The 22,408-nt window shown below is 50.9% G+C and overlaps 10 protein-coding genes across 10 annotated transcripts; 5 read left to right on the top strand and 5 right to left on the bottom strand.

Annotated features, from left to right (window-relative positions):
* Nucleotides 1–74: 74 nt before the first annotated feature.
* On the bottom strand, nucleotides 75–1,652 carry COCSADRAFT_291919 (uncharacterized protein). The gene has a single exon (XM_007699090.1). The coding sequence runs from the start codon at nucleotides 1,383–1,385 to the stop codon at nucleotides 168–170; it is 1,218 nt and encodes a 405-aa protein (XP_007697280.1). The 5' UTR covers nucleotides 1,386–1,652; the 3' UTR covers nucleotides 75–167.
* Nucleotides 1,653–2,134: 482 nt separating this feature from the next.
* On the top strand, nucleotides 2,135–3,863 carry COCSADRAFT_83193 (uncharacterized protein; the record flags this gene model as incomplete). Its single annotated transcript, XM_007699091.1, has 3 exons — nucleotides 2,135–2,835; nucleotides 2,885–3,685; nucleotides 3,740–3,863. The coding sequence occupies 3 exons, from the start codon at nucleotides 2,135–2,137 to the stop codon at nucleotides 3,861–3,863; spliced, it is 1,626 nt and encodes a 541-aa protein (XP_007697281.1).
* An 857-nt stretch (nucleotides 3,864–4,720) lies between these two features.
* On the top strand, nucleotides 4,721–5,386 carry COCSADRAFT_291942 (uncharacterized protein). Its single transcript, XM_007699092.1, has one exon. It carries the CDS (start codon nucleotides 4,745–4,747, stop codon nucleotides 5,138–5,140), a length of 396 nt encoding a protein of 131 aa, XP_007697282.1. The 5' UTR covers nucleotides 4,721–4,744; the 3' UTR covers nucleotides 5,141–5,386.
* A 42-nt stretch (nucleotides 5,387–5,428) lies between these two features.
* On the top strand, nucleotides 5,429–8,623 carry COCSADRAFT_179294 (uncharacterized protein; the record flags this gene model as incomplete). The annotated part of the gene is made up of 3 exons (XM_007699093.1): nucleotides 5,429–5,819; nucleotides 5,970–6,315; nucleotides 8,193–8,623. 3 exons carry the CDS (start codon nucleotides 5,429–5,431, stop codon nucleotides 8,455–8,457), a joined length of 1,002 nt encoding a protein of 333 aa, XP_007697283.1. The 3' UTR covers nucleotides 8,458–8,623.
* Nucleotides 8,624–10,015: 1,392 nt separating this feature from the next.
* COCSADRAFT_34475 (carbohydrate-binding module family 63 protein) lies at nucleotides 10,016–11,868 on the bottom strand. The gene has a single exon (XM_007698431.1). It carries the CDS (start codon nucleotides 11,440–11,442, stop codon nucleotides 10,288–10,290), a length of 1,155 nt encoding a protein of 384 aa, XP_007696621.1. The 5' UTR covers nucleotides 11,443–11,868; the 3' UTR covers nucleotides 10,016–10,287.
* Nucleotides 11,869–12,692: 824 nt separating this feature from the next.
* On the bottom strand, nucleotides 12,693–13,712 carry COCSADRAFT_291961 (uncharacterized protein). Its single transcript, XM_007699094.1, has one exon. The coding sequence runs from the start codon at nucleotides 13,697–13,699 to the stop codon at nucleotides 12,836–12,838; it is 864 nt and encodes a 287-aa protein (XP_007697284.1). The 5' UTR covers nucleotides 13,700–13,712; the 3' UTR covers nucleotides 12,693–12,835.
* A 136-nt stretch (nucleotides 13,713–13,848) lies between these two features.
* Nucleotides 13,849–14,865, top strand: COCSADRAFT_34479 (uncharacterized protein). Its single transcript, XM_007698432.1, has 4 exons — nucleotides 13,849–13,903; nucleotides 14,072–14,127; nucleotides 14,221–14,270; nucleotides 14,325–14,865. The coding sequence occupies exons 1-4, from the start codon at nucleotides 13,879–13,881 to the stop codon at nucleotides 14,653–14,655; spliced, it is 462 nt and encodes a 153-aa protein (XP_007696622.1). The 5' UTR covers nucleotides 13,849–13,878; the 3' UTR covers nucleotides 14,656–14,865.
* A 308-nt stretch (nucleotides 14,866–15,173) lies between these two features.
* COCSADRAFT_82492 (uncharacterized protein) lies at nucleotides 15,174–17,112 on the bottom strand (the record flags this gene model as incomplete). The annotated part of the gene is made up of 3 exons (XM_007699095.1): nucleotides 15,174–15,340; nucleotides 15,440–15,707; nucleotides 15,934–17,112. 3 exons carry the CDS (start codon nucleotides 17,110–17,112, stop codon nucleotides 15,174–15,176), a joined length of 1,614 nt encoding a protein of 537 aa, XP_007697285.1.
* Nucleotides 17,113–17,153: 41 nt separating this feature from the next.
* Nucleotides 17,154–19,839, bottom strand: COCSADRAFT_136919 (uncharacterized protein). The gene is made up of 3 exons (XM_007699096.1): nucleotides 19,420–19,839; nucleotides 18,317–19,362; nucleotides 17,154–18,266 (listed from the first exon to the last, which is right to left on the bottom strand). The coding sequence occupies exons 1-3, from the start codon at nucleotides 19,602–19,604 to the stop codon at nucleotides 17,494–17,496; spliced, it is 2,004 nt and encodes a 667-aa protein (XP_007697286.1). The 5' UTR covers nucleotides 19,605–19,839; the 3' UTR covers nucleotides 17,154–17,493.
* A 251-nt stretch (nucleotides 19,840–20,090) lies between these two features.
* On the top strand, nucleotides 20,091–22,008 carry COCSADRAFT_34484 (uncharacterized protein). Its single transcript, XM_007698433.1, has 4 exons — nucleotides 20,091–20,483; nucleotides 20,536–20,585; nucleotides 20,646–20,989; nucleotides 21,039–22,008. The coding sequence occupies exons 1-4, from the start codon at nucleotides 20,357–20,359 to the stop codon at nucleotides 21,829–21,831; spliced, it is 1,314 nt and encodes a 437-aa protein (XP_007696623.1). The 5' UTR covers nucleotides 20,091–20,356; the 3' UTR covers nucleotides 21,832–22,008.
* The last annotated feature ends 400 nt before the right edge of the window (nucleotides 22,009–22,408 follow it).

Raw genomic sequence — 22,408 nt, forward strand, 5'->3', positions numbered from 1 at the left:
CTTGATGAGGTCAGGTAGTGTTGGAGCTCTGTTTGCTCCCTCGCTGTCATGCAGCATTATTATTTGGGTATCTCTTCTCTAGCTATACATGGTTCTCTGATGTCCGGGACTGCATATCAGGAATTCCCAGCCTATAGTTATTCAACTTCCCATTTCTCCAAGTCTTTCTACACTACCGTCACGGGCGCGTCGACAGGGATGCTTGGAATAATGGGCACTGGGGTGCCTGGGAAGATGGGGTGAAGAGCATAAACTGGGCCTGCACTGTCTTCGCCGTCAAACAGCATCAAGTTCTGGATTGGCTGTTCCCGCTGGCCCAACACGTTGATGACGTCTTGTGCCAGTTGGCCGCCCAAGAAGGCTGTAACGGGCGCCAGCTCGCTGCCCAGATTCTGTAAAAAGCTTCTCAGGACATCGGCCCTGAGCGTTTCCGCAGGGAGGAGAAGCTCCTTGTGCTTGACGTTGGCAATGGTGGTAAAGAGCTGGAGGTCCTGAGGCGTGTGAGACGGGTAGATGCCATGGCCGTTGCGCTGGTACTCCCAGAGCGCACGTACACAGGTGAGGAGTGGGTGCACCCTCTTCAGCCTCCTAGGGTTATTTGCAATGTTACTGGGCAAGGGTGAATCTTTGGCCAGCATGAGTGGGCTGTAAAGCTCCTGCTTGGTGACAAGCTCAACGACCTTTCCATTCTCCCTTTTTACCTGGACGTCCTTGACGCGTCTGGTTGTAGTCTCCGGGCCGATCTGAGTGTCGCGATTGCTCTTTTCGCGCTCAATAACAAAGTTGTGCTCGACAAGGTCGGCGAAGATGTAGCCGTACATGCCATGGGATGCGCCCACGTAAAGGGGCTTCTTTGCTATGCGCGCGCCTGCGTTGAGGGCCGATGTGGAGAGAAAGTCCATGTCGGTGGCTATGATGACGTCGTAGGCAGCATAGAAGCCGGGATCTTGCTCCATGCGAATGTCGGTCGTGATTGTTTTCACGACGACGCGTGGGTTGAGCTTCTCGACCTGAGGCCTTGCAGCTTCGGCGCGGTTCTTGCCTACGTCGGCATCGCTGATGAAGAAGGACGCGCCCAGGTCTTCTTCTGTGACATTTTCGTGGTCGGCGAGGGTGATGGAGCCAATGCCGGCGAGGACGAGGTTCTTTGCGATTTCGTTTGCGAGGGCCTTGATAGAGACAAGGAGGATGTTTGCGGTGCGAATCTTTTGCTGGGCTTGGACACCCCAGAGGCGGATCTGGCGGTCGTAGAGGGCGATTTCGTCTGCGGAAATCTGGCTGGCCTGGGCAATGGCAGCGACCGTCTGACCAGCCGCGTTTTCGGCAGGGAGAGCGCCATTGGTTGCGGGCGGAGGTATCGCGGCGGGCTCGGTCAGGTCGGCCATGGTTTGTAAGAGGGCAAGAGTAAGAGTGGAAGTGGATGGGGGCGAGGAGAAGAAGGCGAGGGCCAGGGCAGAAGAAGCCAATTAAGCGGTGGAATGACGTAGGTGAGGCAGGCGAAGTGGAGGTGAGAGGCAGGTTGCAGTGCAGTCGCCAACTACCATGCTATGTACTACTATGTTTGTATGCAAGTTTGTATACTTAAACGGACAAAGGCTATTTAGAGCGTCGGAATGGAATGCGGCTCTGCAGCCCACTTACTCCACAAATACATACTACGTACGTAGCCCCCACCCCGCGACTGGCCATTGGCAACGGGCATGGGCGCTGATGCTGGACGGCATCAGCCACAGTGTACGAGAGGTCATCCTTCACCCTGCCCGCCCGTCCCCAGTTCCCTGCTCGCCCGTTACCGAGACCAGACATGCGGCATCCATAGTACGCATCCATATGTAATAGCGCAATCTGGTCCCCGACTCCAACGTCGATACTACATACGTATATACAACATCTCCGCCCACACCTCCACCTATATCAGCCTCTGCTCTCCACGCCCGATCTCGCCCTCTCCCCTCGCTCATGCTCAGCCGCGCCGACGTCACCAACCATGCCTAGACCACCCCCGTCGCCATCACCGCCCCCCGCAACTTTCCCCTTCACCACGGGCAGCTTCGACTTCCCCCATGCCTCGCCCTCGCCGCCAAGGGCCACCCGCCCGCCCAGCACATCGTCGTCACGCAATGGGCCGCGCTCCATGACGGGCCAGCAAAGTGCCGCGCACCATGAGGCGTCGGCGGCCGCACCACCGCGAGAGCCCCCCAGGCGTGCGCGCGCTCGCACATCCACCCGACGAGGCCCACTGCACCGCATTTTTGGCCCTCCACGTGACAGCGCTGTTGCTCCCGATAATTTGTCGCGCCGCCCTCCCACGGCCAACCCCAGCCGCCCCCGGGCGACACCGAGCGAACGCTACCTCCGCCGCTCCCAAGCCCGCATCCGCGAACAGCGCTCAGCCGCCATGGACCTGACCAACGACATGCCAGACTCGCTGAGTGACGTGCCCATCAACAACCCCTTCACCGCCAATGTAAATGCAAACATGCTCGCCCGCCCCCGGAGCCCAATCGTCCAGGTCAACAGCGAGCGCACCCACAAGCGCAGGAAGCTCCACCACGACACGACCAGCCCCGCCGAGTACATGTGCTTCAAGTATGGCCACAAGGGCCAGGTCGTGCCAGGACGCCTGCGTATGGAAGTCGTGAGCTGTGACGGCGGCGAGCATCGTAGGGACAACCCCCCAGGCCTATACAGAGTCCAAAATGTCTTGAGGAACGACAAGAGTGTCTATTGCAGCGAGAGCTCGCAGTGCAACCTGCTGCTCAAACACATTGGCGAGGCCCCTTTTGCCCTAGAAAAGGTCGTCATTCGAGCACCGGACCGTGGATTTACGGCTCCGTACGTGTCTCCTATTGATCATATGGTCCTACTGCTAACCTCGTGCCAGTGTCCAAGAAGGTCTTGTTTTCGTGTCCATGTCTGCAGATGATCTCTTATCAGGCACGTCTGCATACAGTCTGCATTATGATAATCGCTCCCCCCTTATATCCCCTACACCTAGCCTGCCCAACGAAGACAATGAGCAGATATCTCTGCGGGAGGCTCTTGAAGATCCGTCCGTATGGCAGTATTCCCGCCAAGGCACTCAAGAAGTCATGGAAGAACGCATCGAGAATCTCCGTCTCCGCAGTGAAAGGCTAAACGCAGAATCCGCAAACCTGATATCCTCATTGCGCTCCGACTCAGACCGTCGACGTGTATTGCGTCAGATGGTCGAGCATGAAGACGAGGCCGAAGCCGAAAACTGTGACCATGTAGCAGATGATTCTTACAGCCCTGCTGCTGGCATTTCTGCTCCTACCCCGCCACCCTTCACCGTCACAACAGCCGCTAGCGAAGATGACGAGTCGGACTCTAACGAAGAACTCCCCAGTGCTGCCATCATGGCAGACCGTCTGCGAAGAGAGAGTCGTTGGCACCCAGAGAGCGATGATGAAGATGACGAGACAGCTCCGCGCATGCCATCTCTCCGTCGAGCACCCGCGTTGGAATACAGTCAGTACGGTGGCGAATGGAGAGAACGAAGAGAGCGGTACATCGAGCCAATTCGTGCGTCGCGCATTACTGCGCCCAGTCGTATCGAACCATCCGAGCGCACACCAGCTGCCGAACCTCCCATTGCTCCGCATGCACGTTTTTTTATTGCAAAGAACAAGAACAAGATTACTATCAAGTTCCACCCAGCCATGTGAGTTTGAAAACAAACACCTTAAGATGGCTTATGCTGACGCTGGCTATGCAGTTCGGGGAGGCATGTCCTACTTAAATTCTGGAGTCCCAAACGTGACGGCAACATTGACATTGAGAGTGTTCAGTTCTATGGCTATTCGGGTCCTCGGTATTTCCCTGCTGTTCAACCACGGTAAACTGCAAAGTTTTTGCCATTCATGACATGACTATCCGTGTCTTATCAACATTTATATTTGCACCAAGGATGAGACAACGTAGTCTATAATGTTTCTTTAGGAACTGCACATAACACATATGGTCTGGGCCTGTGCCTACTGTTATGTACGAAATGATACCCAGATACAGTGTATGACTGTAATATTTATAGGAAAAAAATAACAGCTTCGTAAGATGGTTGCTACCATAGGATAATGTGAACTTCTACAACGGCTGTTGAGTGATGTGTGTAATGAGCATGACAATATTAGTACCGACGCCTAGTTTACCCCTTGTGTGCTTACAAGGGAAGGAGCACTAGAGCAACTAAATCACGTGATCGTCCTCCAAGAACATGATCCAACCACAACGGAACACCCGACTTTCGTCTGACTCCCCTTACCAATTTGTGACGAGACTTGTTTCTCAAAAACTCGGCGGTTCTAGAGAAAAAATCGAAACAGCAGAATTATGAACTACACCCTTTCAAAGCTGTACTAAAATAAAGGGTGTGTATCTCGGCAGTTTCTCCGCACAAACGGTGTGATCTTTGAAACGCATTAGGCTGGTCGTAAGTACATCTTAAGCGATATTTAGAAGCAATGTCATGTTTAGACATCTATGAGGGGGCTGTACGCGCTATGGCTGGCGGCTACGGCCTCTACTGATCACCTGGCCTTGGACAGCTCTTATTCCCAGTCAAGCAGGCAGCCGTTTCCTGACTTCCTTGTCCCCCCCCCAAACAACTCCACACCATGGAATAAGCAATATGTTTTACCAAAATTTTAGTACTTAGATTGCCCACATCAGTGGCTCTTCCAGTCTAGGTTCAGGAATTCGTCGATAAGTCCTTCGCTTAAACATGTCGCCAAGTCAGAAACGGCGCCGACGTGGCTTTGAATACAGTCCTCTGCAATCCAACAGTTTCAGATTACTAGAGCTCATTCCTGGACAAAGCCTATCCGCCGATATTCATTGCAGGCTTCAGGACTATCAGCTAGATTTAGCGCCGCCATACGAAGCTTTCTCATGTACGTGGGGTGATAAGAAGAGTATGTGCCGGATATCATTGAACGATTTATCCTTTCATATCCGACCAAACCTTGGAAATGTGTTGCGTCGCCTGCGGCAATCTTCAAGCACAAGAATCCTCTGGATTGATGCAATATGCATCAACCAAAGTAACGAGGACGAGAAAAGCATTCAAGTGCCTCTAACGGGAAATATATATACTAGAGCAGAACAGGCGATTGCGTGACTTGGTGAAGAGACGGTTGAGAGTGGGGTAGCTCTTGATTTCATTCCAGAGTTGACCAAAATCGCTAAAATCGACGACGAGTCCACCTGGCTGTCACACCTTGATGATGACAAATTTCTTCGGCGATTGATATCCCTTTATCACCTATTCATCCATCCCTGGTGGCAAAGAATGTGGATAGTCCAAGAAGTGGCACTAGTTCCGGATGTCCTTGTTTTATGCGGCTCTCGTCATGTTCGTTGGTCGATATTCCATTACTTCACTATAGCATGGATGATTATTGAGCATATGCCGCAGGAACACAGGTTGAAAAAACTTCAAATAATTGCAGTTCGTGCCCTCGGCATCTACGTCTCTAGCTTTGCAGAGGCATTAACGAGACTGCGCCAACAACATCAAAATATTTTCTTTACACCTGTGCTACTCAAACTGTCAAACTTGCCATGGTCATTCAAAGACCGATCGGCAACAGATCGTAGAGACAAGATTTATGGCCTGTTAGGCCTTCTTGGTGACCACGGAGTTCAGGTGGACTACGGTAAACCATCCGAGGATATATACCTATCGTTCTCCTCCTCGTTCTTGTTGGAAGACAAAGGTCTGGACTTGTTTCGTTGGGTGACTGGAGAGGACTACGAGTCTAAGAATCCACGTCTTCCATCCTGGGTTCCCGATTTTGGTCCAAGATCTATTAGACCAATCTCTTCTTTTCTGCCTAACCAATATATAGGAGAGTCGCAGCGAATATTCATGATAGCTGGACCAGACCGGTCAAGATAATTGTCTGCTATTCAGTTTGGAGATGACCCTCGTACGCTGATTCTCCTAGGCCATCTGTTTGACGTGGTCAGCCAATGCGGATCGGATTACCCCTCCTCAGATGATATCGGTCTTGCTGGCCACGAAATCAGACCGATCCTTGACCCCTGGAAAAACATGTCTGTGAACATTCAGTCTGAAATGTATCGTTCGTCTAATACTAAAGAGGATGCCTTTTGGAGAACAATTTTGACCGACCGACAGATTGAAGGGCTCCATTTCAAGGAAAATGCCGGATGGGTCCCAGCACAGCGACTCTCAGTAGATGCACAATACATCCCACCCAAAACCACAAAGGAGGAGGAAGATTTGTTGCAAGCTATGGAGCAACGACAACTTTGCTTGGATAGACGAAGGTTTTGTATAACTAAGAAGGGTCATTTCTGCTTATTGCCACCAACCGCTTCCGAAAAGGATGTGATCTGCGTATTGCTGGGCGGAGAGGTGCCCTACGTACTGAGGCGTACCGCTGATCAAAGCCAAGATTCATATACGATGGTGGGAGAATGGTGAGCTGTCACCTCACTGCGTACTATTTTCCATCACTGGCTGGGCTATTAGTTATGTGCATGGAATCATGGATAGTGAGGCTATTGTCGACATTCTGGAAGGCAAAGACAAGGGCGATATTTTCAGGCTATGTTGAGGGTAAATCTGTTTACGAGAAATAATATGTAAGAATATGCCTCACTAATTGTTTGGAGCCCACATCGTTTCTTTTAGAACAACGGAGTTTTTTGCCATGACCGAGAGGCACAGTAGCGTTGTACGAGCAGCCAGAGTCTATATTCCATGATTGTATATATGGACTGAAGTAGTAAATATTGTTTCGTTACAGGGGTGGCCCCGTTATGGTTGGATGTACGTAACTCCAAAAGCCGGATCAACAGTATATCACCTTATCAACAACACGACGACCGCTAATAGTAAATGATTACAGGACAGGATAGTTGTATGGGAAGGTAGGAATGATGCTGCACCGGCAAACGCATTTATATATGGCTGAGATTGACGCACGTCTACGCACGGCTCAAGCGGCATTTTCGATTTCGTATTATGCTACTCGCCCCGCCACAGCTACGTAACTGCTGCGCCACGATATTGCTTATACGCTGCTCGCACGGCCGAAGCCTTATTCGACCTTCCCATGACGAATGTGGCTAATTAAGCCACAGATACTAACTATGCTGTTTGCATAAACGCCTTGGCCTATGAAACAAAACCAAAAACGCTCCGGTCGTCGCCGTGGAAGCCGACAGCATCATATTCTGCACAAGCCATGCTTCGGTCGAACCTTTGTCTTCTGAGATGGATCACCCATCGTGCCGATACGCAACAGTAGTTTAAATGGGACTAGAGAAATGGCTTCTGCAACTAGATGTCATTGAAATGGAATCTCCTAACGACCCGTTCCAGATGTTGTACAAGCTGGTGTCACTCAAATACTGTACTAGCGGACTATCTGCACCCAATGAAGTGTACTAAGCTTGGATCACATAAGTGCTGTTGTGTTGGTGCAGAAACAGGTTCTGCTCAAAGACGCGTCTCAGTGGAACACATCAGCTGTTCGATGATCGACTAACCGTCTTTCTACCAATCGTACCGCTAGACAACGTAGCTCGGAAATGGCTCAAAGCCAGAAGGCGTATATTCGGCCACGCCACTGCAAATAGCCAAACATCAATGGTCTAGCCTCAGAAGCATTCACATTCCAGCCGCTAGACGTCTTAACTCTGTATGTTTGTATATACGTATGTATGTACACAATTATGAATAACATGGTCAAACTCATCCAAATTCCACTCCACACAGTTGACCGCTAGGCTGTGGGGTACATGGGACAAGCTTTCTGTGATCAGCATGATCGCTCGGCTGTTCGGCTGGCGCCATGCTAAAGTATACTAAACACTGCGAGTCAGTCTAGGCACCGCCACACTTTGGATGGAACAAGCAATTACATCGTTAGACTTGATGATCTAGGCATGATTCAACAAGCGCTTGGGGCAGAACCGGATATTCCGGCTTCGCGTTTGGTACTGGAACGCAATGCAGTAAACAAGGTCCCAGCAAGAACAGAACAGGAAATGTGCTGGACAAATCATGGTATAAGAAGGACCTCGAATGCTCATACAAATCGAGCTTCCAACCATCAAGTCTTAACTCCATCATCATCCAGTCACTACAAAAACCCTTAAACTCACACACATACTCACTCTTTAATTCTTTTCCAAAGAAGAAAACAACAACAACAACTCAAAATGCTCTTCACCAAGGTCTCCATTGTCTGCGCCCTTGCGGCCTTTGCCACCGCCGCCGACGTTACTATTACGAGCACCAAAGTCAACACTGCCACTGACACCAAGACGGCCGTCATCGTCACCAGCACCAGCACCAGCACACAAACTAGCACCCACACTAGCAACCCTGCTCCCACCATGACTGCCGGCGTAGCCGTCGGTATCGGTGCTATTGGTATCGCTGCTTTGGGCCTGTTGTAAACACAATTCACCATTTCTTTTTACAATTCTGAACACGGTGCGTGGGACATAACATGTATGATATGATATTGAAGGGGTTATTGGATAAGTGTGGGTGGGAATTGGGGAGGACAATGGGGAGATCCTGTATATAGGTGCATGGATTAATGGAATTTTATTCATCTGGAACTTCTTTCACTTTCTGTGTTTGCGTGATTTTTGAGGTGTAGTTGGACGCGTAAGCAGGTTTTCCATCATCGTTTCGTACGAGATTCGTGTCATTCTCGTATTTCTTCTGCATGTTGTGATTGGATGAAAGACGGTCCACCAAGGTTTGTAGCAGAACGGAACACACGTGATGTGTGACTTGATGTACTTACCGCCTAGCTTGGCTTGACATGAGTCTGCTTCCTTTCGTATAGCTCTGGTGCTTTCCTTGTACACCTACTAGCGGACAATTCGAGCTTCGTGAATAATATGTATCCCGTTGCCTCCTTTACTTTCATCATCTAACATCATCGTCTTTTTCTTCGTTTCCCCTGACCCATAGTAATTCACCATCACAAATCACATGTCCGCTCTACCATAATATCCAAAATATTTACACACAAAGTCACTGCCAACTCCCATCTATTGCCTTATGCCTGTGTCCCTTTCTCAGTAAAAAAGTGGGGAAAACCCCTCAAAACTACTGCAACACACCCAAGTACCCTTCTCTCCCCATACTCCGCAGAGAAAACACAAGAACAACCCCACACTCTCCACCTAACCGCTCACAACCTCCAGAAAGCCAAACTAACCCATACTCTGCACCCGCACTCTAATCCCCGTACGAGATATTAAACAACACACGGGACCCAACCCAGCATCCAGCTTGGCCCCTAGCACCCGCCCTAACCACCCCCAGTCTGCCCTCACAAGACCCTAATTTCCGATCTCAGCCGTGCCCTCACCCTACCAACAAACTCATCTCCACTCCGAAAAAGATCCCCAAGAAACATCATTTGAGTCTATACCAGACTACATGGTCCTACCACATTGACCTTACGATTCAAATATGGCATGAGGTTTCGACATACCGCACTGAAAGAGAACGCGGGTTAGAAAAAAACAGGCGGGTTGAATGGGAAGGACGGCACAAGCGGGGAAACGGGATAACCTATACTTTTCCTTTCTGGAGAAAAAGAAAATGACGTACAGGGCTGGTGTTTGTTGTCCCGGGATTTGCTTACAGGTATAGTATGCGGGTTTTATAGGTAATTTTGGAGTTGGAGTGTATGTATGCGGGGGGGTGTAATGTCCGGTGTTTTGTTTGGGAATATGGAAGGGGGTGAGAGGGTTTGATTATTTGGCGGGTGAGTTTTATGCTCGTCGGTGTTTTGAGGGGAGGGGGGGTGAGGAGAGTGGAATGTTGATTTTTCTCGATTGAATTGGATTGGATTGGTATGAGGACCATGGGGAAGTTGATGGTAGCTAGTTTTACACGTACAAGTACATGTGGATATCGGGAGGCTGACGCCGTCTTCTTGAACAAATGCCTGTTAAAGTCTGATCTTGTGTGCACTCAGGAAAGAAAAGGGAGGGATCAAGAAATTGTAGGTAAAAAACTTTCATTCATGAAGTAGACCCAGCAAAGCGTTTCACGGCCAAATGAGTCTGAAAAATAGATATAATTTATGAATAGAAGATAACGATCAAAGGCCAGTCAAGGCTTTGATTCAAGAAAAAAGTGGCTAAATGTAAAAGAAAAGAATATGTCACAAAAAAGGTTCGTCGAAATCCGATCATCAAGAGAATAAAGCTACTGCAACTTTTTGGGTCCAGCTATCCACCTACTGAAATTACCCTCGCTTAAGCAAAGTTGCTGGTGCCAGCCTTGGTGGTGCCAGCGGCAACGCTGACACCCTTGATGATGATAGATTGGCCGCCGGAGCTGGTAATCTTGACGTCGACAGAGTCGGTACCGAAGCCAGCCGAGTTCTCGAAGAAGTTGTAAGGCTGCCTCTTGGTGCCCTTCCAGGTCTTGCCACCGTCGGTCGAGACATCGAGAGATGTGACCTGGACGTTGGAGTTCATAACTTGCATGGAGAACCAGTGGGCGCTGGTACCGGACTTGTTCTTGAGGACAATGGGAGTGGTGATACCGCAAGGAACAACCTCCCAAGAGACGGGGATTATTCCCTTGGAGGGATCAGCGAGCTTCTTGAAAGCATCGGGGAAGAGATCGACGTGGTGGGGACCGCAGCCAGGGCATTGATCGACGACCATGGCAGTGATCTTGTTGCCAGAAGGACCAGTCACGCTAACGCAGGTACCGCAAGCGTTGGCGCTATCCCAGTCAGAGTCGGTCAGCGCAGTGCCAAAGAGGCCACTGGGGAGCGTGTATCCTGTGAAGGAACACATGCCACCATCGAGGTTACCGCCATAGAAGGTAGCTTCGCCGCGCTTAGAGCCTGCGGAAGAGGTGTTGGGAGAGGCCTTGGGGGAGACAGCCGCAGCAGCCGCAGAGGCAGCCGAGGGGTACGGGACTGGCGAGCCAGCGGGCGGAGCAGCAGTGGGATACGCAACTGGGGTCTTGCTCTCAGAAGTGGCCTTTCCTGCCGGGCTGGACTCCAATTGGAAACTTGGGAGAGGAACTCCGGAAGGGGAGGGTGATGCGGACGCGAGTGGAGCGGAGGATGGGGTAGCTGCACATTCCGAAGCTGTTGGGCGGACAGTCACAGTGACGTAGTCGTCGATGGTGCTAGTCGAGGTCGAAGGCTTTGGAGGCATTGAACCATAACCAGGTGCATTGACGGTGACGTAGACCTTTTCATAGGTGGTGGCAGTGACAGTAGGTCTTGAGCAGGTGCTGGGCTTTGTGGCCGTGACATCTGCAACCTTTGCGGCTGTAGCAGTCTCATACACAGTCTCGTACTCGGTCTTAGTGTAAGTTTGGACAGAGCAGTACGACTCGGCGGCAGCGAGGCCCGCAATGGGGAGGATGGAGAAGATGGTGGACTTCATCGTGTCTGACTTCTAGTCGACAGTTTAGTTGTGACAAGGAATGTGATGAATCGTATCAACGAGTTCAGGTAATGAGTGACAGCAGCGCAGCGGCTTGGAAAAGAGTGACTGGATGGAGCAGAAAGAATGACTAGAGTTTGGCTTTGCCACGAGGCGGACGAGATAAATGAAAACTCGACCAACAGAGAGCGCCCCCGCCCAGGTACATAAACACCCAGGTCCGGCTGACACCTCATTTCACGAGAGCAGGGCAGCGGCAACGCGCTCGGACAAACTCCCTTGTGGAGATTTGGTCCCGGAAGCGACTGGAAATAAGCTCATCTCCTGTTTGATGTTCCCTTGTTCAACCTGCCAAAGACGGGTAATTTTGTCGCACGAGCAGCGCATTGTGCCTTTTGCAAGCTGTCCCCATGCCCGAAATATACTCTGACAAGCCGGTGTCTGGGATTTGGACGAGCTAAGGTTGTTTCAGAAAAAGGCTTGAGTAATGCTTGGCGCAATGGTAACTGGAGGGCCGTGGGTGATGAGGTGCTAGGATGAAGGATGCGCTAAGGAAAATCAAACAGCGAGATAACGAGGCGGCAACACATTGAGCAGAATTTCATATTCCTTGCTCGGCAGCCAACTTCTCAGAACATAAAGCGACGAGCAAGCTCTTGCGGTTCATCGCGGCGGTGTTGCGAAAAGTGATGTTCGCTGTCCATGCGCATGCAGTACGGGTGCCATGCAGGTACAAGATGTGCCTGAGGACCGAGGCGTTTCCAGCGAACACCTTGTACGTAGCAGCGTTCGGAACTTTATCGGCGCAACGACGAAACCGCATACATGGTTCCTACCGACGGGTCTAGAGCCGACCCATTGCAAATAATACCGCACATTGCCGGTGGATATTGAAATGTATGTTCTTAGGTGGATATCATAGCGAGTCTCGGCACAACTTCTGCTCTGCTGTAATGTTAGGCCCGCTAGAAAGACCAAAACAATACTTCGCCAGCTGCAAATGTCCCAATGCGGTGCGTGGCGCAGGTTGAATTGATCGTGCTTGTTTGTGAGAAAGCCGAGATACCACGGAAAATACCGATGACAGTGCCTGTTGTGGGAAAACATTGGGGTCCAAAAAGGACGTCAACAATCCCCGATGTACACATATACGTACTTTTATGGCAACCAAGTATTCCCCCTATACAGGATAACGGCATTCTTTTCCGTGATGCCCAGTGTAGTCGCCGCGTATTGATGGTATGTTTAGCGTGGCGCCAAGGCGAAAATAGAGTCGCCAGTTATAAGTGTTCATCGCTCTCGATTTCTATTCGACCCGACTTGCATGGTACTCTATGGTATCCGCTTTTGCAGTATTGGCATATTATATCCCTTGCGTTCTAGCACCTGATGTTCATTCGACAATGATACAGAAGTTATTCATGCCTGGGCCGTCTCGTATCTTCTTCTTTTCCGTGGTCGCCTTAGTGGGCTCCCTTGTCAAAACGAACATATAGTAACAAAGTTTTGACGTCTTCTTACTGAACGTCATACTGAAGCCAAGGCGACCCATGATTTGCAGAAGTAGTTCTTCGTCCAGGTAGCGGGAGTTGTCGACACATGGAAGTGGTAGAACGAAGAACAGTGCTGGTAGTGCAAGCAGAGAATCATCCGCTTTCACAGTGCTCCTTCGCATGAACTTGGTAATACGCTTTAACATTTCACCTCGGCCAGTAGCATCCGGTACATAGTTGAGTACTAGCGATAAGGAGATGATATCGAAGCGTTCGCTGTCAGCCGTTGGAAGTGGTCGTTGCATGAAATCTTGTTTCTCTATACCCGGTCCCTGGCTGTTGAGGTCGATCCTTGTCATATCGATGACACTAGAGTACTTCGAGATCTCATTCTTAGTTGACAGAGCGCCAATTTCCAAGCATCGAAGTTTGTGAATGATGTGACTTCGTTCTTTTACAGCTAGCACGTGCGATTTTTGCAGCCATTCGACCAGGATCTTGCTCGAATCACCACCCCGATCTTTTGCTTGCCCTTGTTTGCTTGCAGCCTGATACGTTTTTATACCTCCATTCTTTTCGATAGCTCGAGCAATCTCTTCTGCAGACGACAAGTCTCCCTTCTTTAGGGCTGCTGCGTGCTCCTTTTGTAAGCGGTGATGGGTGCGAATGATGGTCCGTGATCGTTCAGAAGTCATCCGCTCTTTTGGCTTGCTGATGGGTGGCCGGCCATGCGACAGAGTCTTCTGGCGCTTTTTCACAGCCATGATGGCGTTTGCGTCGCAAGTCACATGGTTCGCGTGAGGACATGCCGAAAGTTGAAGATACAGCATCTGGCGCTAGCACTAGCGCGAGTTAGCCGAGCCATCGCACCTGCCATGCCATCCACCGCAAAAATGAATTGCGACTCTCGACACTAACCTCCAGGACCACCAACACCGCCAAAATGGGACCCAAGCCAGCATCCAAGAGTATGTTCACGCCTATATTGCAGCCACGAGATCGAGAAAAGAGCACGCATACGTACACATTGCGAAGTAACGCTTGCACTCCAGCAGCGTGACCTTTGCAAAGAAACTTTGCAGATGCGCCTCGATCAGCTCCCCTCAGTTTGCGCTCAATGCTAACAATATTTGCAGCCGCCACCAAGACCGGCAAGCAGGCCAATGCCGCTGCCAAAGCGGCCCTCAAGGGCGTAAGCCTCCCCTGATCCTCTTGAGTCGTGTCAGAAATATACCTCTGACGGGCTGTACTTCTCGTGTGACGGACACAATTAACGAGATGACAGTCGTATGCGAACAAGAAGCGCGCCATCAGGAAGAGCACCAGCTTCCACCGGTATGCCCTAGAATAATGTTTTCGAGATTTGTATGCTAATAACTTTTCTTACAGCCCCAAGACCCTCGAGCTGTCCCGCGCCCCCAAGTACCCTCGCAAGTCGGTCCCCCATGCTCCTCGCATGGACGCTGAGAAGGTTCTCATCCACCCTCTCAACACCGAGTCCGCCATGAAGAAGATTGAGGAGAACAACACCCTCGTCTTCATCTGCAACGTCAAAGCCAACAAGCGCCAAATCGCCGCCGCCCTCAAGAAGCAGTACGACGTCAGCTGCGTCAAGATCAACACCCTGATCCGCCCCGACGGCTCAAAGAAGGCTTTCTGCCGCCTCACCGCCGACGTCGACGCTCTCGACATTGCGGCTACCAAGCTCGCCATTGTTTAAATGAGGCGGTGTTTGTACGAAGAGAGGGCATGGATGGTCATGATAGGGTCCTGGTTATACCCGGCAAAGGAAAAAAGCGATGTGATATGCATGGCGGGCGTTCATGGGATAAACGTAGTCAAGGTTGACTTCGAATGAAACAAATTTCCGCATGGCGCCAATACTCAACTTGGTCCTGAAACAAATATTTTTTTTTGCACTTGACAATGGTGTATGATGTTTGATGTTTGATTTTCTGAGCTGTGATGTTGCGTGTTTTTCTTTTGGCTGGTATTGAGCGGTTGTCCATTTGTTTTTATTTTTGTTTTTATTTTTTCGTTGTAGCCTCGCTCATTCAATGTGTTCATACATGCTTATCTGTCTAGCATGCCATTACAGCGCATTGCGATATCCTACAGATGATTGACGTAACAACCATATTGTATCCCCATTCATATCTCATCATGTCCTATCGTACATTGCCCCTCCCCCAATTCCCATATTTTCCCCCTACATACCTATCAATCCGTATCTCACTTTTATCCCCTCAACCTCTCCAACTCCCTCAAAACCACCAGATTCGCATCCAAAAACCGATCCACACACTGTCGCATACACGGCTCCTCGTACTTGTCCAGCTTGCCTGATTTAACAGTGCCAGTGGGGATGCACTTGCGGAAACAGGTGTCGGTTAGGGAGTGGATGGCTTTTTATGCGTTAGCGTTTTCCCATGTGCAATTGGTGATTGAGACGGGAGAGTGGGGCTGCGGGAGGGGGAGGGTAGGAGGGAAGGAAGAGAACGTACAAGATTGTATTCTAGCCTTTTGACCTTCGTTCATGGCGAATTGCTGGAGTTCTTGCTTGTCGCGGTCGGATAGCTTGGATAGGTCGAGGTTGCCGAGGCCGCTGCCGAGGGAGTCCATGGTTGATTTTTTCTTTCTTTCGTTGCTTTGGTGGTTTCGGAAAGAATGGTTTGGGGTGGTTGCGAAACGAGGGGTTTGCGCAAAGCGATTGTTTTTGCGTTTGGGTATGTAGGGTTGGTGCGTGTTTGTTTGACAGAATTTCTTGACGTACTTGATGGGGGACGTCGGCGGTTTCTGCTGGGGTTGCGCCGATTGGGGCGCGACGGGTGTTAGTCAGCGGGATGTTTACGATCTCAGATTTTTTATGTTTGGTAGAGATGAACTATTACATGGTTTTATTATTAGATCTCGGGTCTTGATTCTGATGACGGCTGGGAAATATTTGTGCGACTGATATGTGTAAACACGCATGGAGTTACATATCCGCCCAAACAACATGCTCTCTAACCATGTATCTTCCATCCTTACTTCTCATGATAACCTTTGGTCCTGCATCTACATATCCTTCTACTGAATCTGTGCTGGCGCTTCGCTTCCAGATAGGAGCTGTACCAGGGCCGGCGATATGGAATAAGAAGTACGGCCAACTACCTTCCTTCTCACTCTTGAACACTCTCACGTTGGCTATGTACTTGTTTCCTCTTAACTGTCGCTTATGCTGTATCAGGAAATACCCTGCCCATCGTCCAACCAGTGAGCCGAGTAGCACTTTTCCTTCATCCGTGTCCATGGTGAAGTCATGACCTGGCCATCCATCTGGTTCGTCTTTTGGAGGTGACAGCGTACCCAAAGCGCGCCTGACATGTTGATTGGTTTCTTTGTTGATGATCATGGCAACAAAGAGGTACTTGATATTGTCCAGGCCCTGCAAATCATGTGCTCGGTTCCAAAACGCCCATGCAATGTCAGAGACGCTACGTATAGCAGGAAGTTCTTCAGTAAGCGGCGCCCTTTTCCATAGTCTGCGCGCTGCTTTGGCGGCTGAGGAAAGTTGCATAGCATATACGGCTCCAGCCTCTGCATTAACGCCGATTGTATGCTCTGCGTTTGTGACTCTGTACTGTTTTCCACAGACTTCGTACCGCTGGTCCGCTTTTTCGGACATCTTTCCGTTGTCTCCTAACTTGACAGCTGGACCATTGGCGTGCTCAATTGCAAAACACTGGTTTGGTCCACCTTTGCCCTTGCTATTTGTTCCGATTCCGAGATCTGTAAAGGTTTTCTTGAGCATATGGCCGTTGCGGCTGTCAAAGTTGCACTCAGAGTCTGCTTGCTTGGCTAGAGCGTCGTTGTTATCGTTGTAGCCCCATTCCCGCAACCCTTCGATGAGATTACCGTCAAAGGGTGATTCCGCTGTTGTTTCTAAACCGTAGAGACTCGCTGCGTCAGCGTCACTGCTTCTCATGCCTTGGAGTAGCTTTGCGTCTCGAGCAACAGAGAGTGTCCATGGGTCGTCGGCAGCCGCATTTGTTGCCTCGGACCATCCTTCGAGAAGATTTTTGCTTGGAAGGGTCTTGTTGGCGGCGCTGGTGATGGTGCCAGAAGGGATGTCTGGGACGAGGGCATGTACAAAAGTGGCGCATATTGCACATGCAATTAGAAGGAGCGACCTCATGGAGGCGGAGCGCGATCGAGCCAAAATCAGAGAAGGGATAACTGGAGAAGAGAGTTGCTTTGCTTTGACTCGAACAATCTGGATTTATATAGTAGGCGTGAAGCGGCTTGGTGAAAAGTGAAAGCAATCTAGAGCTATGACTCTTGGATGAAAGGAAAAGTGACAGAATCAGGTAACAATCGTATATGTGAAGCCTGTGAAGCCTGTGAAACCCAACATCCAATGATGTGTCCTGTAAATTACATAGTTCATGGCTAGAAGGAAATTAGAGTAAATGCTTCAAAAACGCCAAATTCTCCCGGATATCGTGCTTCATGCATACTGAGAAAACACTGCCACGTATAGACTTTTCGCATCTCTACCCATCAACATCTTCTGTACCTATGATTCAAGAAGCTCTTTAGGTATGCAAGCAAACACAGTACTGACAACGGCCATTATGGCGCTGACAATGATCAGCACCCAGTTCATCATCTTCTCTCCACTGGATATCTCTTTTCCGAAAAGCTTCAGATGGAACATCAACGGTAGGATGATGCAAATGCTAAAGCAAGCGACACTTCCGAGAAGTGTCATGATGCGATCGAATGAGGGAAAAACAATAGCGATGAAAACAAACAAAACAATCGTAATGATGCGTAAAGAGATCTTGAAGAATCCCCGGGTGAGACCGTCCATGCCGTCCATGGAAGGTGACATGGCCAGAGATCGTGCGTCTAGGCCAAAAAGAAGCTCGAGGGTGCTTACAATGGGTCTAGAATTCAACGGGATCTTAGTCAACGGGATGATGGCAATGCAGATGGCGATGAATACTGAAATGCCCTTAGGGAACCCCTCGGTTAAGAATATGTTGCTCGTGATTTCTTCCAAGACGCCATCGCCGAACATGAGAATGCCAGCGCATGCCATTCCGACGTCGATAATGTAGGTGAAGATGTAGGTCACGTTGACAGACTTGCGGTACTTGTAGGGGTGTCGCATGTCGCGGTAAATGTTTGGAAAAACAGAATGGCCACCCCAGGGAGACATGAGAAGACCAAAGGAGAGTGGAACGGTAAGCCAGTTATCGGGGAACAGGTATTGTGTCATTGGTTGGCGAATGGAGCCGGGGGCATCTGGCTTCACAAGACCGTCGATCCAGACTGCGATGGTAACTAGCGGGTGTTAGCAAATGAGATTTAGAAATGTATAAGCATTTACTCACTTCCAAAGCAAGACATAACACCCAAGACAGATGTAAACGACAAAAAGCGGAGTGGTAGGAAGCTTAGTGGTATTAAAATCACACCACACAAGATCTTCCATTGCAAGATATCCCATCCAGGAATCAGCGCGTCCATACTATCAGCGAACAACACCACAAGTGCAACACAAGCTGCGAGTAACTCAAGGGAGAACAGCATGCTGACGGCCACTCGGGCTTTTGAGCCATATGAAACATAAGCCAAATCGGCGAAGGTGATCAAGGATCCATCGACATCGAGACACTTGGCAAGCAACTTCGCAGTGTAGGCAGTGACGACGGCTGACCAGGCAAGGAAAACCATACCAATCAGCCAACCCGAGTACTTGAAAGCCAGAGGAAGAGTGAGCAGTCCCACGCCCACCAGCACGTTGACCGAATTGAAAATGGTCTGAGGCATGGTAGATTGGCCCACAACCACGTTGATAATATGGCCATCCTCCTCGACTTGCTTGACAAGAAGTGGCTCTCGCTCCTGTTCGGGCTCTGTAGCGCCCTTGAGCTGCTGCTCGGTGAACAATCGCCCGGCATGGCGCATTGAGGACTCGTTGACGCGCGAGCTCAGACTGCCGTAGGCAGTGCCGTAGCTTGCTCCAAAGGGCGAGGATAGCGAGGGCTCGATTTGGAATATGCTAGATCCCCTTCCTCTCAGACGCTGCTCGACTGTATGGGGCAGCAGCTGGGTCTGCTCTGTGGCACCTTGCTCTTCATCTGTGACTGCATTGTCTGATGCACGCCTTCCCTCGGTCTGCAGAGCATTGCGCAGAGCTGATCGTTGGTCTGCGATGGGAGTTGGGAGGTTGCTGCGCGAAAAATCAGCCGCGTCAGTGTCGCCGTCTTCGTCGGCGCCGTCGCTATCGCCGTCGCCTTGCTCCACGCGGAACGAGGGTCGCACAGGAGTGATTTCGAAGAAGCCTGCGGCACGCTGCCATGATCGCGCGAAATTGTTGATGCTGTTTACGCCGCCAGCGTCGCCCAGTGCGCCAAACTGCTGGCCGATGGAAGATCTAAGAGACCCTGTTAGCTTCGTCACGCGCAACACCAAGATCGGGAGCCATGCTCACCGCCGTCGCCGCAATTCAGTCGCTGCTCCTGACCAGCGGCCTCCGTTTGTCGCGTTGCTCTCGCCACTGGGGCGCCTCTCGAGGCGGTCCCACTGCACACGGCTGCCCGTATCCGAGTCGATTGAGGCCCTGGCGGAGCCATCGTAGTCGTCCCAAGTCGAGGGCTGTTTTCCTCTGATGTCCATGGTGAGTGCCGGCAATGACGGGAAGAAGAACACACGACCAAGGGGCGCAAGTGGAGCACGAGGCTTGATATAAAAAACTGGTTTGATTGAAACCCTGCAGGGGCGGGAACTACTGGATCAACACCTGGCTATCGTCGGGTTGAGATTGCACCCTGTGGATGCAGTAGATAACCACGACGGAGCCATGACGGATGGCATTATATAAAGAAGCGCCGACCAAGGCATGGAGCCCTGGTGCGCAGCATCGAAAGACGCAGAAAACCAGGAGCCATGGATCGCTATCACGAGGGGACCCATGGCCCCCGCACCGTAGCCGTCATAGGGGAGCTATGGCTGATAACGCGGATGCCGGCAGCCTCGCGCCCGCTGCCCGCTGGTTGGTCAGCTAACCGAGCCAATGAGCGTCGCCATGCCCATTGTGCGCTGCCTATGTGTACTCTATACTACGTATATGGATGAGTCTGTGGTGCGTGTGTATGTGTGTGTGTGCCTGATGATGATGCCAGACCAGATCTGCGGCCCGTTGTGAACACACAGTCAGCCCAAGACGCAAATCTTTTCCTTCACCCACGCCCGTCGGCTGCAAACACCCCCCTTCTGCTGCCGTCTGCACTCTGCGAACGCGTGCTTGCAGTCGCCGTGCGTGCCCCTACGTCGTCGCTTGCTGGCCTGCTCGCCTGCCCCTCGCCCTTGGAGAAAATCTCTCGACCCCACCCCTCCCTCTCCAGCACAACCACCAACCCACCGCGACCATGTCCGGGAAGAACGAGCAGCCCAACGAGGCCGAGAAGAACATTGAGATCTGGAAGGTCAAGAAGCTCATCAAGCGTCTCGAGGCCGCCCGCGGAAATGGCACATCCATGATTTCGCTCATCATCCGTATGTCACCACCGCGCAGCAGCCTACCCGCCCACCGACTGACCATCCAAAGCCCCTAAGGATCAGATTTCACGCGCCGCCAAAATGTTGGCTGAAGAGTTTGTACGTCTACCACCTGATCTTGCGCGATTTGTGTCCAACAACTAACGTTTGCGCGCTCAGGGCACTGCCTCCAACATCAAATCCCGCGTCAACCGTCTCTCAGTCCTGTCCGCCATCACATCCACCCAGCAGCGTCTGAAGCTCTACTCCAAGGTCCCTCCCAATGGCCTCGTTGTCTACTGCGGTGAAATCATCACCGCTGAAGGCAAGGAGCGCAAGATCAACATTGACTTTGAGCCCTTCAAGCCCATCAACACCTCGTTATACCTGTGTGACAACAAGTTCCATACCGAGGCCCTGAGCGAACTGCTCGAGTCTGACCAAAAGTTTGGTTTCATCATCATGGACGGAAACGGTGCCCTTTTCGGTACTCTGTCAGGAAACACGCGTGAGATTGTCCACAAGTGAGCCTGACATACACCCCCAGCCATGTTGCCATACTAACGCCACCAGGTTCTCGGTCGACCTTCCTAAGAAGCACGGTCGTGGTGGTCAGTCTGCTCTGCGTTTCGCCCGTCTGCGTGAAGAAAAGCGCCACAACTACGTCCGCAAGGTCGCCGAATTGGCTGTCCAGAACTTCATCACCGCTGACAAGGTCAACGTTGCTGGAATCATTCTCGCTGGTTCTGCCGACTTCAAGAACGACCTCAACCAGTCCGACCTTTTCGACAACCGTCTGCAGTCCAAGGTCATCAAGGTTGTCGACGTGTCCTACGGAGGCGAAAACGGTTTCAACCAGGCTATTGAACTCGCAGGCGAGACTCTGAGCAACGTCAAGTTCATTCAAGAAAAGAAGCTCATCAACGAGTACTTTGACCACATCTCCAAGGACTCTGGAAAGGTCTGCTACGGTATCGATGATACCCTGAAGGCCCTCGAGGCTGGTGCGGCCGAGACTCTGATTGTCTTTGAAAACTTGGAAATCACTCGATGGGTTCTCAAGAGCTCTGCCGGTGCCGAGATCATTCTCCACACTACAAAGCTCCAAGAAGAAGACCGAAGCATCTTCATGGACAAGGAAACCGGACAAGAGATGGAAGTCATTGATCAGGGTTCCATGCTCGAGTGGCTTGCCGAAAAGTACCGCGACTTTGGTGCCAACCTCGAATTCGTCTCGGACCGTTCTTCCGAGGGTAACCAGTTCGTCAAGGGCTTTGGTGGTATCGGTGCCATCCTGCGTTATGCCCTCAACTTTGAACAGCTCGTCGAGGTCGACGACGATGAAGACGAGTTCTACGATGATTGACGGTTGTGCGCCCTCGCTGACTGCGAGGTAGCGTCTCCACTCGTGTCGAGTGAAGGAACGTCCGCTACCCGCGCGAAAAGTCTAAATGACGTATCCGGAGTCAAGGCCAGAGTAGTCGAAGCAACGACGCTTCGCCTCTCCAGGTTGTAAGATGGGAGTGCCTACGGAGGGTTTGCAATGTATGTTCAAGTTGTGCTTGTCCATGTATTGCCGCTAATAGTGTGCAGGTCGATCAATACCCATTCTTACCACGACCCGCTCTCGCTTGCACGGAGAGGCAGCAGTCTGATCCAAGGCTCAGTCTCTTCAAAAACCCGGTCCGAGAAGCTCTATCTCAGCTGTTGTCAGGACTAGAAATGAGTGGGGTTCTGAAGAATGGTTATTGTCTTTGATTGGCTGCGACACTCTCCAAAGGGGGAGGAAAGGAAGGAACAGAAAGATTGCTCGCCCATATATGCGTCAGCTCGTCGCTCTCTCAAATTTAGCTGAATTAGAAAAGTGACTTTGACGCGTTGTCCTGTTTTGGTTTTGGTGACTAACTCGATTGTGTTGGTTTGAATCAGGAGTATGACGTAGT

The sequence above is a fragment of the Bipolaris sorokiniana genome (genome assembly GCF_000338995.1).
Source record: "Bipolaris sorokiniana ND90Pr unplaced genomic scaffold COCSAscaffold_3, whole genome shotgun sequence".
NCBI lineage: Eukaryota > Fungi > Ascomycota > Dothideomycetes > Pleosporales > Pleosporaceae > Bipolaris > Bipolaris sorokiniana.